Source organism: Falco punctatus (assembly GCF_963210335.1).
Source record: "Falco punctatus genome assembly, chromosome: 8".
Classification (NCBI taxonomy): Eukaryota; Metazoa; Chordata; class Aves; order Falconiformes; family Falconidae; genus Falco; species Falco punctatus.
The window spans coordinates 26,080,537-26,097,151 of record NC_137588.1 but is presented as its reverse complement, the minus strand read 5'-3'; the positions used below and the strand labels follow the sequence as shown (position 1 = coordinate 26,097,151).

General features: G+C 65.5%; 4 protein-coding genes across 7 annotated transcripts; 2 read left to right on the top strand and 2 right to left on the bottom strand.

The window, feature by feature from the left end:
* Positions 1 to 10: 10 nt before the first annotated feature.
* Positions 11 to 4,400, bottom strand: AAMP (angio associated migratory cell protein). Its single transcript, XM_080397952.1, has 11 exons — positions 4,238 to 4,400; positions 3,760 to 3,912; positions 3,222 to 3,341; positions 2,927 to 3,066; positions 2,645 to 2,789; positions 2,403 to 2,486; positions 2,071 to 2,186; positions 1,599 to 1,702; positions 1,007 to 1,097; positions 554 to 708; positions 11 to 283 (listed from the first exon to the last, which is right to left on the bottom strand). Exons 1-11 carry the CDS (start codon positions 4,323 to 4,325, stop codon positions 208 to 210), a joined length of 1,272 nt encoding a protein of 423 aa, XP_080254078.1. The 5' UTR covers positions 4,326 to 4,400; the 3' UTR covers positions 11 to 207.
* Positions 4,401 to 4,525: 125 nt separating this feature from the next.
* LOC308068059 (uncharacterized protein) lies at positions 4,526 to 5,733 on the top strand. The gene is made up of 3 exons (XM_080397968.1): positions 4,526 to 4,651; positions 5,010 to 5,220; positions 5,414 to 5,733. The coding sequence occupies exons 1-3, from the start codon at positions 4,588 to 4,590 to the stop codon at positions 5,571 to 5,573; spliced, it is 435 nt and encodes a 144-aa protein (XP_080254094.1). The 5' UTR covers positions 4,526 to 4,587; the 3' UTR covers positions 5,574 to 5,733.
* Positions 5,734 to 5,990: 257 nt separating this feature from the next.
* On the bottom strand, positions 5,991 to 13,232 carry TMBIM1 (transmembrane BAX inhibitor motif containing 1). Of its 4 annotated transcripts, none has more exons than XM_080397964.1 (12): positions 13,047 to 13,232; positions 8,748 to 9,008; positions 8,559 to 8,641; positions 8,404 to 8,468; positions 8,218 to 8,271; positions 8,030 to 8,080; positions 7,796 to 7,835; positions 7,583 to 7,620; positions 7,269 to 7,356; positions 7,067 to 7,162; positions 6,764 to 6,817; positions 5,991 to 6,660 (listed from the first exon to the last, which is right to left on the bottom strand). In XM_080397964.1, exons 2-12 carry the CDS (start codon positions 8,980 to 8,982, stop codon positions 6,517 to 6,519), a joined length of 948 nt encoding a protein of 315 aa, XP_080254090.1. In that variant the 5' UTR covers positions 8,983 to 9,008; positions 13,047 to 13,232; the 3' UTR covers positions 5,991 to 6,516. The 4 variants fall into 4 exon arrangements, with proteins under 4 accessions (XP_080254090.1, XP_080254087.1, XP_080254088.1 ...); XM_080397961.1 differs by lacking the exon at positions 13,047 to 13,232 and adding an exon at positions 11,857 to 12,258; XM_080397962.1 differs by lacking the exon at positions 13,047 to 13,232 and adding an exon at positions 11,907 to 12,258.
* Positions 12,409 to 16,561, top strand: LOC308068055 (putative hydrolase PNKD; the record flags this gene model as incomplete). Its single annotated transcript, XM_080397960.1, is given in 10 exon segments — positions 12,409 to 12,421; positions 12,424 to 12,556; positions 13,740 to 13,855; positions 14,084 to 14,196; positions 14,420 to 14,478; positions 14,628 to 14,720; positions 14,963 to 15,126; positions 15,248 to 15,334; positions 15,442 to 15,557; positions 15,738 to 16,561. Coding segments are annotated over 10 exon segments (1,068 nt in total). The 3' UTR covers positions 15,912 to 16,561.
* Between the last annotated feature and the right edge of the window lie 54 nt (positions 16,562 to 16,615).

Below are 16,615 nucleotides of genomic sequence, written 5' to 3'. Positions count from 1 at the left end.
TGGCATACAGTTAAGTGAAATAATTTATATAATTAAAAGACATTTTCATACAAAACCCCACACTTGGCCCCCAGATGGTGAGGGCAAAGCAGGGCAGGCGGGAAAATTACAAAGCACACACTGGAGAAGGGCATGAAACCCGTCTCCCTCATTCCTCTGTACACAAGCCCCCTGGCAGAGCCAGGACACCGTCCCTCAGCACAGTTCCTAGCGATCAGGGCGCTGGACACAGAACACTTTGGCTTGGTGGTCACCAGAGGTCGTCACCACAATGGAGGCATCCCTGGGGGAGACAGGACTCAGAGATGGGGCTTTGAGCATCCCTCACCAACACCCTTAGCCCAGCTCTGATCTGCCCTACTCCCCCTTGAGACCCTCAAGTCTCAGTGTGGACCTGGTTTGTGTCCCCCCCCCCACCCCCCCCCTTGGGACCAGACCCCAGGGGCATCCAAAGGAGAGAGCTCATGATGCAAGTTCCTGAGGCTGGAGGCCCCTGCCACCCCCCTGGTCTACTCTACCCCTCAGGGAAAGGGTCTAGGAGTTTCCTGCTCACTTGTTGACGGCGAAGTCAAGGATTTCGGCTGAGTGCCCTCGGTACTCGCTGATCATCTTCCCCGAGCGGGCATCCCAGAGCCGCACAGCCCCATCCAGGCTGCAGGTGTACACCACGGCTGAGCTCTCCTCCCACAGCAACTGCACAATCCCTGACTGGGGCAGGAGGACGCCACAGGGTAAACACTGGGGATCCCCAGCAAGTCTCTGCTCCCCCCACATGCCCCACCCAGTGTTGTCTGCCATCCCCACAGACAGGAGAGCCAGCCTCCAGAGCCAGGCTCTGGGGCACATCCTGTGCGCAGGGACTGCGGCTGCCTTTGGGGAAGCCCAAGGGGCTGAGGGAAAAGTGCAAATTGGGAACTGGCCCCAGGAAAGCCCCTGGCCTCCAAGGGAGATCTCGGAAGGGCCCAAAGCCCACCCCCAGGCCTAGGAAGAGGGGGCAGGGCAGTACCTCATGCTGGCACTTATGCCTCAAGCTCTGTGTAGAGAGGTCGTAGATAGCCAGCGTGCCATCCAGGTAGCCTACAGCAGCCAGTGGCATCCTGCAGAGAGGGGAACAGGCACTATGTGGGCCTGGCAGAAACCGGGATGGAAGCATGTGGAGAATCAAGGCTGAAGGCAAACTCTGTGCTAAAGACTACAGCATATCAAGAAGATGAGGGACAACCCAGTGGCCAGACCATGAAACTCCCCGATCAGGAAACCTGACAGGACAGTCAAGAGTCAGCAACCAACCCAAGGTTTACAAGGGAGAAGATAATGTCCTGGTAGGAAAGATCCCCAGCAGCCATGTCTAGAGGGTATCCTGGCCAAACAGTGGTCCATCAGGCTAGCCCAGACACCCCAACGTGGTGGGGGCAGGACTGGGCAGCTGGTGTCCCTTGTCCTCTGTGTCACACCCAAGTGACTCGGGATCTCCACAGCCAGCTGGGGAGGACGGAGGTGAGAGAAATGGCAGCAGAATGAGCACAAGAGGTGGAAATGGATGTTTGTAACAACCCCTGTTAGATCTAGCATTGAAAAGCAGCTGTCCCCACACTCACACGTTACAAAAGCCCAGCGACTCCACCGAGTTGGACTCTGCCTCCTCGCCTTCGCCGGCAGGGGCCTTGGGGGCCATGCTCTCCATCTTGAACACACACACCACCTGGGTGGAGGGAGGCGGACTAGTCCCCGAGGAGAGGGAAAGGGGACCCCCAGCCGCACCGAGGTCCCCTTCCGTACCCGGGATCACGCCTACGTTCCCTGGACACCAAGGCCCAGCCCGACCCCAAAAAACCTCAGGTCCTCAGCGCTAGCAAGGGGGAAACTCTTCCAGGAGCCCAGCGGAACCGCCCTGGGGGAAGCGGGTGTGTTGGCGAAGGGCGCCTCCTGCTGGCTGCCGCTGAGCACCACAGGGCTGCTGGGGCCGGCAGCGCACCGATCCGCCCGGAGACACGGGCCCGGCGCACGACAGGGGCTCGGGAGGCCGGTCCCCCGGGGTTCCGGGCTCTGCCCCCACTCACACGGACCCACCTTGCCCGTAGCGGAGTTGACCAGCTTGGCGTGACAGTCCACAGAGCCCGTCATGATCAGACTGCCGTCCTGGTTGCTAGCTACACACGTCAAGGGGTCCTGGTGGCCATCCTGGCCTGGGGGGCGAGGAGGAGGGGCATGAGCTCCACGTGGCCTCTCTGCTGAGACCCTGTGGGCCTCGAAACCCACCCTCCTGCAGCCTCCACCCTGCCTGGCTCCAGGCTCTGCCCAACAGCACCTGGACTCAGAGGGTTCCACCACTCCACCTGGCAGGCACTGAAAGAGGCGGTTCCCCAATTAAGGAGCATTCCAGGTGATTAACTCTTCCCTACCTTTCAGAACATGCAGTGAGGTTCCCTGCTTCAGGTCCCAGATGCGCATGGTCCCATCCTCATACCCCACCACCGCTCGCTTCCCTGGGTGAGACAGAGCCAGCAGATAGAGCCAGAGCTCCCCTTGTCCCTCCACCTCCTGGCTCAGCAACAGACTGGCAGAAGCAGGAGGGCAGATGATGACAGCTGGGATCAGTCACAGAGCTGCTGACATTCCCCACCCAACAGCTCCTGTGCCTCACCATCAGGCAGGATCCTGCCACATGTGGCTGGGCACGCAGGGCCCTGGAAGGTTTTGCAGTCTCCGCTGGGGATCTTCCACATCCAGGAGTTCCCATCAGCTGTGCCCGCCAGAAGCACATGGGCTTGAGGGTGCCACTCCATCCACTGGGCAGAGAGAGGGACAGACAGCATCATGGGGGTGGCATCCCCCCTGCCACCCAGGTGAGTCCCAGATGCCAGACCAGGAGCTCCCCACAGCACCAGAGGTCCCACCACTCACCTCCAAGTCTCCCACCACTCACCTCCAAGTCTCCCACCTCAAAGGACCACACTTCTTCCTTGGCATCCACCCGCCATACTTTGATAAGACCAGACATGTCACCCGTGGCCACAAACACAGAGTCGTGACTGAAGCCGGCACAGGTGACCGAGTCCTTGTGTCCTGAAGACATGGGGGACAAAGACTGCTCAGGCCAAGCCATGAAGGACAGCCAGGAGCCTGACTCCAGCAGAGCATCAGCTGGGAAAGAGCACGTCCAGAGAGACATGGCTGGGAGGAGACACAGCCTCTCACTTGGACAATTTCAAGTGCCTCACCTGAGCATTCAAACAGGAGCTCTCCATCGCTCACACGCCACACAAAAGCCTTGTCGTCCTCCCCACCTGTCACCGCCAACGTGTTGGTCTTGGGGTCGAGGCTCACACAGAAAACAGAAGCTTCACAGAAGAATAAAGACAGGCTGCATGGCCTGGATGCCACTCATGCCCCACCTGACATTCCCAGGGGATCCAAACGCCACATAGCACTGGGTCTGGGCAGGATATCAGCGAGCTGAACCTCCCAACCCAAACCAGTGGGAATCAATTCTTCCCATGGAGGAAAAGCAGCACAGGCTGTCTGCTGAGCCCAGCGCGAGCTGCCATGGTAAGCGGCCCAAATGGCTTCTCTACCAGAACGTAAGGTAGAAACGAGCGCAGCTGAAGGCAGCACTGAGTCAGGACGGCTGTCCCAGGAATGGCTAGGAGACAACAGCCTGGCAGAGACCTGCTGCACCCCCTTACCCTGGGGAATGCCAGGGAGGGAGCAGGCCCTGAGGGAGACCCCCAGCTGCGGCTACCTGTGCCCATCACTCACCCGAGTGGAGGGAGAACGTCACCTCGCTGTCATCCTGTGCCTCCATGCTGTCCTCCACCCCCTCATCGTCCTCCGTCTCCCAAGCCTCAGCGCTGGGCTCTTCTGCCCCCTCGTCATCAAAGTCTACGTCCTCCATCTCGTCAGCCAGGTCATCTGCAGAGAGCAAAGGTGAGAAGGCAGCTCGAGGCCTGCCCGGCTCGGCCCTTCCAGGGCAGGCGGCTGCGGCCACGGGGGACCTGAGGGACGGGGCAGCGCGGGGGAGACGCGCGATCCCGATGCCGCCGCGGCCAGGAGCCCCGGAGCAGAGGAGCTGCAAAGGAGCGAGGCGCCACCCGGGGAGAGGCCGCGGGCTGAACGGGTCGGGGCCCGTGGCCCGGCCTGGCGCAGGGGCGGGGCCGGAGCGGGCCCGGTGCCCCGGCGGGAGGCCGGAGCCCCCGCAGGTCCTGCCCGGTGCGCAGCGCGGTGCGCCCCGTCTCACCCGGCCCGGGCGGGCCCAGCTCCACCACCTCGATGATCTCCTCGTCGCCGTGGAAGCTCAGCGCCCCCGGGCCCTCGGCGGGCTCCATGCCGGCCTGCCCGCGCACCCCACCCCGCCGCCGCCGCCGCTGCCGCCGCTTCCGCCGGTCGCCCCGCCCCGGCCAATCCCCGCCCGCCGCCCTCCCGCCTCAGCCAACCCCGACCCGCGTCCTTACCCGGGCCCCGCCCTTTCCGCCAGCCAGGTAGCCCGCCCCCGCCCCACGCGGTGTGCTCTGGGAGCTGTAGTTTCCAGCGCGCCGCCCGGGCAGCTCCGCCCCCTGGCAGCCCAGCGCACGGGCGCCAGCTCCCGGCATGCAGCGCAGGGGCCGCGCGCCTGCCCGACCCGCCATGGCGGCGTTGCTCGGCGGACTGCGGGGTAACGGCGGGCGGAGCGCGGGGGGGCGGAGCGCGGTTGGGGCCCCGGGAGCATCTCGCCACCACCCTCAAGGCACGGCCCCGCGGCCCCCGGCGCACAGCCTCGGGGCGCCCCCAGGGCCGGCCCCGCCCCGCCCGCCTGAGGAGAGGCCCTGCGGTCCCGCCCCCCGCGCGTGGCCCCGCCCCTCAGCCTTGCCCCCACCCAGCGCGACTCTAGCCCCGCCCCCCCGCCGCGGGGGCACGAAAGGGGCTAGGACAGGGGCAGAGGCGGGGGCAGGGCAGGAGCCTCAGGCAGCTTGGGCTGCGCCCCCTACAGGCTGCCCCATGGCTGCCCCTCACTAACACCTCTCTCCCCACAGGGCTGCTGGTGGCGGTAGGACCAGCAGCGGGTCCTTCCAGGCCTTGGGCGTCGCTGGCACCTCCGGGCACACGGCTGTTCAGGCAGAGCTGCCACCGGCTAATGGGGCCACAGGCCAGCCCGGAGCCTGGCCGTAGCAGGCTCCCCGAGGGGGTGGAGTACATCCCCACACGCAAGGCCAAGAACCCAATGAAGCCAGTGGGGGTGGCCTGGTGAGTGGTTTGGGCAGCGGGAGAGGCTCAGCACTGGGAGGCTCCACTATTCTGTGGGGTCTGGTTTGGGACCAAGGGGGCCCCAGACGGCTGCAGTGCCAAGCAGGGGGGTGTCCATGCCACTCTAGGGTGGCACAGAGCCCTTGTTTCCCCAGCAGCTCCCTCCATCTCCTGCCTACTGGCTGTCCTGCAGGGCCATCGGATTGCCCTCTGGCATCATCCTCTTCCTCCTGGCCAAGCGCGAAGTGGACAAAAAACGTCTGGAGCAGCTCAAAATCCGCCAAAAGATGATGGAAGCCAACCAGGGCGAGTACGAAACAGAGCGATACAAGAGGGTGGCCAGGGGAGCATAGCCAGGTTGCCCCTGCCCCCAGCCTGGCACCTGTGATACCTTGAGGGGATGTCAGCCTCGTGTGACATGCAGCACTGGCACCTGCCCTCCCTGTCGACCCAGCAGGCTGGGTGTGGGGCTGGGTAGGGACAAATAAACCTCATCCTCAGTGAGTGGAACAACTTGGTGCCGCTGCGGTCACTCCCTCAGTGCTCAGCCTGCCCCCACAGCGCAGGGGCCCAGCTCCTCTGCCACCAAGGTTCTGCCCACAAGGGCAGACGGGTACAGGCAGGGGAGGGAGGCCAGGCCTGGAGCAGCTTGACCTTCCTTGTTTTTTCCGCCCCAAAGTTGGGTTTGCACTGCCCCACACCATAGCCTCCACTGAGGCTGCCCACAGGTTTTTCGGGGGAGTCGCCACACCAGTAAGACTGGGACTGTCTGGAAAATTAAAGTGTTTTATTTAGCAAGTGCAACTTTGCCCATGTCCGTGGCTCCAGGGCATCTGCAACGTGAGCTCTGCCACGAGTCCCTCCACGGGTGTCCCAGCTGCCCCCTGCCCACGCTAGGCACTGCCACAGCACGGGGAGGGGGGCATGGCCAGAGCAGTGTTTAAGGCACCAAGTGGTGACACCAACTGGGCTCTGTCAAAAAAATCCCAATACAATCCCAGCGGACACTGTCAGTTCCCCACACCCCAGCAGGACTGTGGCAGTCCACTGCCAGCCTGGCACTGCCAGCAGGGCCTCAGCAAGCAGTGCTGAGGCTGGGCATTGCCTAAACACCGGCAGCCAGTTTCCCCCACCGCCCTTGGAGGCTTGTGGCAGGGCGATCAAGGGAAGCAGTTTCCTTAGCAGCCTACGGGTAGGGATGCTAAAGCATTAGGAGTCATGGGAAGTGGCCATATCCTGTACAGAGGCCAGAGGAGGGGTGAGGGGTAGTGGGGGTTGACAGGAGTGGTCCCAGGGCTAATCCCGGCCCACGATCTGCAGGAGGAACGTGAAGATGTAGATGATGTCAGTGTAGATAGTGAGGGCACCGTAGACATACTCCTCAGGGCTCAGTGTGTTCTTCCTGTTCCCCAGCACAAGTTGGGTGTCATAGGCAAGGAACTGGGGGGGCAGAGGGTGTCTCAAGACAGGAACCAAGGCAGGGGGATTCCCCCCTACCCAGTCCTTACCTGATACCCTCTGCCCATCCCAGCCATCAACTCACCAGGGTGAAGGCAATGGCACCAATGGCCGCGTACAGCATATGGAGCCAGGGCACCTGCGCGGGGAAGGGGACATGGGCAGGGTGAGCCAGGTTGCTGGCACGCAGCAGACAAGGCAGGGCAGGTCCTGCCCGCACCTGGCTACCGAGGAGCTGCCGCTGATGCCGACGCACCCTCTCCCTGCAGGCAAACTGCCAGCACCACACCCTGCTTCCTGGCAAAGAAGGACCACCCAACCCCCCCCGCCCATACCACCCCTGGGGACACCTGTGGCACCCCACAGCCCCTCTCTCCTCCCCACTCACATATTTGAAGGAGAGGACGATGGCTGTGACAATCCCAGTCACCATGACCACGATGCCCAGCACGCAGAAGAGCCCAGGACATGATGTAAAATCAACCTGCCGGGTCAGGGGGACACATATGTCACAGGAGAGCCCAGTTGTCCCCACCACCCACCTCCCTGCGCCTGGACCTCCACAGGGCAGGGCACATCCCCCTACTTGCCTTGGTCTGGAAGCAGAAGATGGTGACAATGATGGCCACAATGGCAGTGATGAGCATGGCGATCAGGACGGCATTGGTTCGGTACATGCTGCAGATGGAGGGGACACCAGAGTCACCCCACACTTAGGCATCCTCCTGCCAGGGGGGTGTTGGTGACACCCCCCCCAGCCCTGATCCTGGATAGGGGCCCCTCCATCCCCAAGCCCAGGGGACCAGAATGTCCCCCAGCTCCTGGCAACCTCTCATTTGAGCCAGCTGCATGGCCAGGACAGGAGGGCCCCAGTTCCTGTCACTGCAGCGTCCCCGGGGCGTACCTGGCGATCGTGCCTGTCATCAGCCCCATGGCCAGCGTCTGTGGGAGAAGAGAGAAGGGTGGGCTCAGCAGACTGAGCGGCACCATGGTGGCCAGCAGTTCCTGGCTGCCCCCCACCTGCCCACACACCCCCCTGTCCCTCCCAGCCCGCCTGGGGAGCTGGGATGCCACGGGGGCACCCCCAGGCCCCCCCTGCCAGCCCCAGCCCACTCACGAAGATGCTCAGCAGGATGATGTTCCAGGGGAAGCGTCTCCTGGGGATGAAACAAGGTGAGAGAGGTGAGCTGGTGACAGGGGCCACGTTACGTCCCCCTGATCCTCATGCCTCAGGGGCAGCGCCAGGCAGGGACACCCCCTCCTGATGACCTGGAGACACCCCCCGTATCCACTGTGTGGGTATGCCATGGGACACCCCCAACCCCAGGGGTCCCAGACACCAGCAACTCACCGGGGACCCTGGCAGCAGGCCAGCACCAGGTAGGTCACCAGGAACACACCACTGCAGAGAGAGATGGCAGGGGTCAGCCCTCTGACCACCCACCAGGACCCCTCCTGGGCTGGGAGTCTGTGATTGTGGGGTGCCAGCTAACAGATGGCACCCCAGAGGGGGCAGGAGCTGGCAGACCCCCTACTCACTACGAGGCATAGTAGATGGCAACGTTCCTCTGGACAAAGGAGCGGACAGGGGAGCTGTGGGATGGGAGAGACGAGCATGAGGGATGGGGGACAGCAACTACTGTCCCCCCAGAACCCCACCCCAGGGGACATGGGGCCAGGCTCTCCCTTTTTGGGGGCAAAGCTAAGGAAGGACCTTCCACTCACACAAAGGTGAACACGGCAATGATCCCCACCGTCACCAGCAGCTGCAGGGAGATGATAGCGTAGACCTGCAAGAGACAGGGCGGTGAGCACCCAGCCCCCCACCCTGACAGGCACCCCCCCACCCTGACGGGTGTCCCCAGCTCCCCAGGACTCACCTTGCGGATGAAGGTGTGCCGGACTTTCTTGTCATCCCAGTCAACCGATTGGAAGGGGGAATCATCCCCGATGCCACTGTCGCCTGCAGTGGGGGACACCCCTCAGCACCAGGGTGGGCTGCACAGCTCCCCCATAGCATCCCTGTTTCTAGTGCCCCCCCAAAAAATACCCAAGCTGCCCCCACTTACCAAACCGAATAGGCATGGTGGGCATGGCCATCCCCGGCTGGGGGTACCCCCCTGGCTGTGCATACCCCCCTGCTGCAGGGTACCCCCCTGGCTGTGCATACCCTCCTGCTGCAGGGTATCCCCCAGGCTGCGGGTACCCCCCAGCGTAGTGGGAGGGCTGGGGGTACCCCCCTGGTGGTGGGGGGTAGAGGGGGTTCTTGTCATCGTAGGGAGGGGGTGCGTTGGGCTGCGCCATGCTGGCTCCCAGTCTCCCACAGGCACCTGGAGGCGAGAGAAGGTGGTGGGGAGGGGGGTGTCAGTGCAGGTCCCCCTCCCTGGGCAGTACGCATCCCCGGCAAGTGAAGCTGCAAGTGCAGGGACACAAGGGACAGTGGAGCCACAAAACCTCCGCCTCCCACTTTAATAGCAGCTTCTAACTAATGACAAGCTGGCCTCAATGCCAGCAGGTCAGTGAGACACAAGGGACATTTGGCCAGCTGGGGCCACCAGCATTCCTGTGCCCTGAGTCCTGCGTCAGTAGCCAGCCACCGGCAGGGCAAGGCCACGAACTGACTCAAGCTGTAGCAGGGACATGACCTCTCCGGTGAGGATATGACCCCTCTGGGCTCTGCAGCCCACCCCACCATCGCTGACCCACGCAGATCCCCCACTGCCCACCCCTCCATTTTGGGGGTGCCCCCCACCCAGCAGCCCAGTGGGTCACGCAGGGGCTCCGGAACTCCTGAGTCCCCCCAGGGAGTTATAGGGACAACTGCCACCCGCGTCACCTCAGATGGAGGTGGACACGTCCCCAGGGAGGGGAGCCAGGACCCCCCTGAAGCTGAACTCTCCACACCAGCTGCACTGGGCCCCCTTGCAGAGCCCCCGGCAGCCATGAGCAGCCAGCCTGGGCCCAGGGCCAGCTGCTGGGATTAGCCCTTGGAGGAGGAGGAGAGGGAGAAAGAGGAAGAAGACAGGATCTCCAAGGCCAGGAAAACAACGGCACTGCCAGGAGCCGGTGCCAGGCCTTTACCCGTCTGCCACCCCCGGCACTGCCACTGGCGGATGCCCACCCCAAGCCCCAGGCAGATGCCAGAACCCGCCACGTCCCCTCTGCCTGTAACAGTGACGTGACCCCAGGACCATCCCCGGGAAGGAACCAGGACTGGACTCCACTGGGAGTGGGCTGGGAGACAACTGGGTGCTTCCTCCAGCATGACGTCAGGGCTTCCCATGGCTGGGCTGGGCGGGTGGCGGAGCAGGGGGGCACACCCGAGCCAGCCATGCCAGACCAGGGGGAGCAGCTCAGGGTCCATCCCTCCATCCTTCCCACCGTCTGTCCCAGCCACAGCAGAGCTGTCACGGCTGTGCCGCCCTTCTGCCATCACGATGATGGCGGTGCTGAAAATAACCAGCATGGCACTGACCACCTGACTAGGAAGTTTCACTTCCACTGTTCTGCGGTTTCCCAAAAAACAGCCGGTGCCCCCCAGCACTGCTTCATCTGTAGCGCCTGGGAAGGGCCCAAAATAGGAGCCTGACCCCAGGAAAACCCCTGTGGCTGGCACCTGGTTAAGGGGAACCAGAGTCCCTAGGAAAGAACCCAGGCACCTAGGGAAAGCGGGACTTACCTGGCCAGCACGTGGTCACTGTGCAGGTCCCACCCTGGAGGCGTCCTACCCTATGCCCATGGCCAGCAACCTGTGGCCAGGGTCTGCCAGTTGCCCCAGTCCCCCCTGTCCCCACGCCACTGGGGTAGCCTTGGGAACAGGGAAGGAACCAGCCTGACGGGTCCCTGTGGCCGCCGCACCCAGAGAGGCAGGCAGCACCCTGCACCCTCCCGGGGCTACAGCACCGCACAGCCCCAAAAGCAGAGGTCACCAGCTCAGTGGCCCTGGCATGACGTGCTGTCCCCGGGGACAGGGTGCTGTTCTGCACTGGCACTGTGACTCAGCACAGATAAGGCACACGTGGTGGGGACCAGGGGTGCAGGCGGGTGTCACCCCCGGCACAGCCCCATCAGGCAGTGTCTCCGCTGGCTGCCTTGGCCTTCCTGCCAGGCTCAGGCTCCTGCCACCAGCTCTGCGGGGACCCTGGGGCACCAAGGGCCACCTTGGGGGGGGATCAGCGGGATCGGGGTGGGGGGGCAGGGGAGGGGGCGGCCAGGGCTCCCCGCTTTCCCCATGGCTCCCCACAGTGAGGCTGCCTGGGAAAGCATTTGACTTCTCAGAAGAGCCTGGAAGCTCCCACCAGTATGGCACAGCTTGGGAAGGCACGGCTTGGGACAGCACAGCCCGGGATGGCACAGCCTGGGACAGCACGGCCTGGGACAGCACGGCACGGCTCAGTACAGCACGGCCCAACAGAGCTTGGCCCGGCCCGGCCCAGCTCAGCTCGGCAGGGCTCACGCCGGGGGGGTCGGTGCGGCCCCCCCCCCCCCCTCACACGACACGAGTTTGCAGGAGCTCAGCATCGCCACCGCGCCTCTGTCCGCGCCCCCTGCCCGCCTCCGCGGGGGACGGCGGTGCCCCCCTGTGCCCCACGCCAGGAGCCCTCACACCGTCCACAGCCGGTCCCCACGCACCCCCCGCGGTGCCACGCCGCACCCTGCCGGGCACCGACCCGTGCCACCACCACGGGCTCCGTGGGGGACACCCTGCACGGCACAAAGGGCGCTGCCACCCCTGTCCCGCCCCGAACCACCCCACACCGCGCCCCTCCGCGATCCCGTGGGGTCTGGAAAACGGCATCAGATCCCGCCTGTGGGGGTCCCGTCCCCCCGCGTCCATGCCCGCGGGGTCCCACCCCGTCCCCGCGCCCACCCGCCGCGCCGCACCTCGCCCCGAAGTGCCCCACCCGCCCCGGGGACGGGGCTGGGGGGGTCGCAGCGCGTTCCCGCCGTTCAGGGACCAGCCTCCCACCCTCGCCCGGTCCCCGCCGCCCGCCGGGACGCTCGGTGCGGCGCTGGGACACCCCCCCGCACCGGCTGCGGGCCCGGAGGGGGCCGGGACAGGGGGGTGGGGGGGGGCAAAGGCGGCCGGAACCGGGCCGGGGGGGAGCCGGGGGAACGAGAGGAACCGCGGGGTGGGGGACGGGGGTCTCCGTGCCCCACCCGTGCCAGCGGCCCTACCTGGGAACCGGGAATGGCGGGGGGAGCGGAGCGGGGCCGGGCCGCCCTACCTGCTGCGCGCCGCTCCGCCGGGCTGTGGCCGCGACGAGCCGGGACGGGGCGGACGGGGCGGGGGAAGGCACCGCCCGCCGCGCCCCCCTGCGGCGACTCCGCGCCGCTGCGCCCCGGGGTGCCGCGGAGGCCGGGCGGGGGGCGCTCCCCTCCTGTTGCTGCCCGGGGCGGACCCCCTCGACCCCCGCCCGCCGAACGGGGCGCCAACCGCCCCGCCCACGCCCTCCCTCCTGCCGGCCCTGACGTCACTTAGGGACCCCCTTCTCCGCTCAGTGACGTCACTGGGGGGGACACCTTTTGCGGCGCTGGGGAGAGGGGAATCCCCTCCTCTCTCTGCCGGTGACGCGGCCGGTGTGTCCCCCCTCCCCGGTCCCCGCGGCAGTGACGCAGCGTGACCAGCAGGGGGCGCGGCGGGCGCGGCGGCGGGGGGCGGTGGCGTGACGCGCGGGGAGGCGGGGCGGGGCGGCATGGCCGCGGGGCGCGGGGGGCGGCACCCGGGCGATGGCGGGGCCGCGCTGCGGGTGGCGGTGGCCGGTGCCCGCGGGCTGGGGGCCGCCTGCCTGCGCCGCTACCTGCCCCTCCGCCGCCTGGCCCGCCGCGCCGCCGCCGCCCTCATGGCCCTGGCCGGCCCGCTGCTGTTCCGCGTGGGGTGAGTGTCCGCCGGTGCGCCCCGCCGGGAGGGAGCCACCGCCGCCCGCCTTTGTTCTGCCTGCGGCAGGAAGGGCCCGTTCTCCGCTGCTTGTGCAGAGCTCCCCGGCGATGCCAGCGGGGCCAGCCCGGCGTGCCCCGGCCCCGCTGGCATCGGGAGGCCGGGCTGGGGCTGGGGGTGTGCAGCCGGCCAGCCCTCCACGGGTGCTCAGCCCGCCCAGGTCGGCGGGGCGAGGGCAGGCGGTGTCAGCCAGGCTACGGGGGGGGGCTTTGCGGGGCCGGGAATCACCCACCGGCTCTCCGAGCACGGTGGCGGTCACCCTCGTCTCTGACACTCCTTTCCTCGGGTCTGATCATTAACCCACCCCGGTGCCCAGCCGTGGCCATGCTGCCCGGTGCTGCAGGAGCGCCCACTGCCCGGCTTCGGGCTCCTACCACCCCCTAGATGCAGGAGACCCCCAGCTTCTGCCAGGATCCCTCCTGCCGTGTACCTGCTGGTGCCAGTGCGGAGGGTGTAACCACCCAGGGGGATGCCCTTGGCCCAGAGATGGGCTTTACAGCCCGCGGCTTCGCGTGTCCTTCTTGGCACTGGTCCCCAGCCCCAGCCCAAAACGCTGCTGTATAAACAGGGGTCCCCCTGGACCCCCAGCCTGCATCCGTTGCACCCCTGCATGGCACATGCCATGGGGCATTTGTCGCTTCCCTTTTCCCCAACCACTTTGGCTCCCGCTTCCCTTTTTCCCAGGGCTGTGGCACCCAGGGCCAGCCCTCAGAGCAGGGTCAGCCCTGGGCATGGCCCTTCTGGCAAGGAAGGGGACACACCGCACAACACAGCCGGGGATGCCTGGCTGTCAGAGTGCTGCTGCAGGCAAATCCCTGAGGCTCCAGCCCTTCCTAGCGAGCAGAGCCCTCCTGGACAAAGTGACGGACACCCCCGCGGTGATGTCGCCCCTGGCCCTTGCTGCCCAGAGCAGCTGGGGGGACATGCCTGACGAACTGATTCTGCCCTTGCTGTAGATCAGGGACAGGGGAGGGGGAACGGATGCCACCTTCAGCCCCCGCGCATGGGAAGGTGACCTCGTATGTGTGCCCTGTGGGGGTCATGGCCCTGGCAGCAGCTCCCCCCGCAGCTGGACTCCTTGGAGGGGCTGGGGTTAACGCCAGGCGGTGTCTGCCCTCCCCAGGTACAGCCTGTACGCCCGCACACGGCTGGGCTACCTCTTCTACCAGCGGCAGGTGAAGAAGGCCCGGGAGCGGTACCCACATGGCCACTCTGTGCCCCAGCCCTGCCGCTTCCCTGGTGAGTCCTGGCAAGCCCCACCACTGCCGTGACCCCGTCGTGTCGCCCCACACTGGCACTTCAGGGTGGAGAGGGGTTGCCATTGCCAAATTGCCCAAAGCATGTTTAACTGAGAATTTGATTTAAGGTGTGGGGAGTTTGGCCCGTCCTCCCCTTTCCTGGGCAGGGGTGTCATGCCCTGATGTCTGTCTGCCTGTCCGTCTATCTATTCATCTCCTCCACCCCCAGGGTTGAAAATCCTGCCCATTCCCGTGCTCTCCAACAACTACAGCTACCTGGTCATTGACACTGGCTCTGGCCGGGCGGCTGTCGTCGACCCCTCAGACCCGCTGGCTGTGCAGGTGAGACCCCCACAGCCCCCCCAACCCAGTGCTCGGGTGTCCCCAGGTGAGGGTTGGCATCTCTGGCTTTTTTTGGGGGAAAATCTGTCCCTAATCTTCAGCCTTTAGTGCCTGGGACAAGGTTGGAGGGTGGCAGGGCTTGTTCAGTCTCTGGGGAGCTAGGGGAGGGTTAAGGGTCTGTGTCCCCCCAAGATCTGTCTGTCTGTTCTCCCCCCATTCCCAGGCTGCCATTGAAGAAGAGGGGGTGATGCTGGAGGCCATATTCTGCACCCACAAACACTGGTAAGGGGCAAGAGGGGGCCCTGAGGGCGTTGGTGGCTGCTGTGGAGGGTGCCCGAGCTAAGGCAGCCCCCAGCCCTACCCCCAGGTTGCAAGGGGTGGGGGAATATGGGGGGCAGCACATTTAGGGGCGCTGATCTCCCTGTCTGCAGGGACCACAGTGGGGGTAATGCAGCACTCTGCCAGCAGCATGGATCCTGCAAGGTATATGGCAGCGCCCTCGATGCCATCCCAGAGCTCACCAAGTAAGTCCTGCACCCCACATCCCCCACAGCACCCCTGTAATTTTGGGGGAGTGTGTGTCAGCCCAATCACCATTGTCTGCTCCACCCACCCACCAGTCCCTGTAGTACCACATTGTCTTCATGGGCAGAGACCTGGCACACTTATGACACTAGTGCACCAGGAAAGGGTTGTATGGGGAGGTGGGTGTTTTGAGGTGCTGGGGCGGGGGGCACCCTGACCATGCACCCTGTGCCCGGTGCAGCCCACTTGCAGACCGGGAGAAGGTGAGCGTGGGCTGCCTGACCTTCGAGGCGCTCACCACGCCTGGCCACACTGTGGGCCATATGGTGTACGTGCTGGATGGCGGGCCCTTCGGCGGCCCCCCCTGCCTCTTCTCTGGGGACCTCCTCTTCCTTGCTGGCTGTGGTGAGTGTGCCCAACCCCAGACCTGGGTGGCTGGGCCGGGGGGATCAGTCCTGCCCTGGGAAGGGCTTGGGGGGACCTCCCCAATCCCCTCCCCATGACAGGTGGTTGTGTGGTGGTCCAGGCAGGCTGTTTGAGGGCTCCCCTGAGACCATGCTGGCCTCCCTGGACGTGGCTGTGGGCTTGGGTGAGGACACACTGCTGTGGCCGGGTGAGTGTCCCCAGCAGCGAAGCAGAGCTGTCAGCGTCCCCCCCAGCCCCTGCTGCCAAGCTGGGATGCCAGACAGGAGCAATGCTAAAGGGTACAGGGGTCCACAGGCCATGAGTACGCGCTGGAGTGCCTGACCTTCGCCAGCCTCCTGGAGCTGGACAACCCCGCGCTGGAGCAGAAGCTGCGGTGGGCAATGCAGCAGCGTCAGGAGAAGAGGAGCACGGTGAGGCTGGAGGGGTCCCCTAGCTGCAGCCCCCACACCCCAGCACCTTGCGGGATTCCCCATCCCTTGGCTGGAATGCTGCACCCCAGCACCCCCTGCATGGTAGGGTGCGTAGGGGAAGGTGGTGTTGGGGGGGGGGGTCCCACACTCTGGCAGGGGTCTGAGCGGCTGCCCCCACAGTGCCCCTCCACGCTGGGGGAGGAGCAGACCTACAACCCCTTCCTGCGGACCCACCGGCCGGAGCTGCAGGCGGCACTGGGGCTGCGGCAGGGCAGGGGGGAGCACCCTGACGCCTTCCGTGCCCGTGTCCTCAAGGAGGTGCGGCAGCGCAAGGACCTCTACAAAGCCACCTAGACCCACCCCCCCATCTTTCCATGGGGCCGGGTGCTGCTTGGACACAGGGGGCCTGAAGACTGTGTGGTTTGATTTGCTGTATATCTCCCTCCTGGGGTGCTGAGTTGGGGAGGGAGTGGAGTGCACACCCCCACCCCATGGGCACCCCCCTCCGTGGGCACCCCATAAGTGATCCCTGCCTTTGCTCCCCCAGACTTGGGGGTCACCAGCTACCACGTGGAAGCACCTCGATGCCCCTTCTGGGTGTCTGTAGCCCCCCACCCCACTGCTGGGACTGTAGGGATGGCACCAAGGGCTTTTCCTAACCCACTCAGCCCCGTTTTTCTGGGAGCCTCCAATTCACACAGACACTGCTTCCCCCCAGCCAGCACTCAGGGAGCCCCCCCCTTCCCCTGCCAGCCCCCAGTGCCGTGCATCTCCTTTGGGGGCAGGGGCTGGGATGGAGCCAGCAAGGGGGGGGGGGGGGGGCAGCACTACCTCCAGGCAAGGGGCTCTTCTCCAGCACCCCATGCTTGGTGCCGGAGCCCCCCCTGCACACACACGCACAGAGAAATGGGGCCATGGGGGCACGCTGGTGGGATGCTGCTGTATTGGGGACTGGATACCCACCCAACACCCCCACCCCACCCCCAGTAAAAGACTGGATCGGATTTGTACCTGTTTGGTCTTTTCTCTGCGCGGCCGGTGGCCCCCCCCCCGCGAAA

Bases quoted from the DNA above. Each gene is read 5' to 3' on its own strand.
- AAMP (XM_080397952.1), bottom strand. From the start codon at position 4,325: ATGGAGCCCGCCGAGGGCCCGGGGGCGCTGAGCTTCCACGGCGACGAG. The intron at 2,487-2,644 runs GTGAGGCACAGG...TGTCTCACCCAG, and splicing joins TGGCAGGATCCTGCCTGATG to GGAAGCGAGCGGTGGTGGGG. The intron at 1,098-1,598 runs GTGAGTGTGGGG...CCCTCTCTGCAG, and splicing joins TCGCTGGGCTTTTGTAACGT to GATGCCACTGGCTGCTGTAG.
- TMBIM1 (XM_080397964.1), bottom strand. From the start codon at position 8,982: ATGGCGCAGCCCAACGCACCCCCTCCCTACGATGACAAGAACCCCCTC. The intron at 8,469-8,558 runs GTGAGTCCTGGG...TGTCTCTTGCAG, and splicing joins GGCACACCTTCATCCGCAAG to GTCTACGCTATCATCTCCCT. The intron at 7,836-8,029 runs GTGAGTTGCTGG...TTTCATCCCCAG, and splicing joins GCCTGCTGCCAGGGTCCCCG to GAGACGCTTCCCCTGGAACA.
- LOC308068059 (XM_080397968.1), top strand. From the start codon at position 4,588: ATGCAGCGCAGGGGCCGCGCGCCTGCCCGACCCGCCATGGCGGCGTTG. The intron at 4,652-5,009 runs GTAACGGCGGGC...CTCTCCCCACAG, and splicing joins GTTGCTCGGCGGACTGCGGG to GGCTGCTGGTGGCGGTAGGA. The intron at 5,221-5,413 runs GTGAGTGGTTTG...GCTGTCCTGCAG, and splicing joins AAGCCAGTGGGGGTGGCCTG to GGCCATCGGATTGCCCTCTG.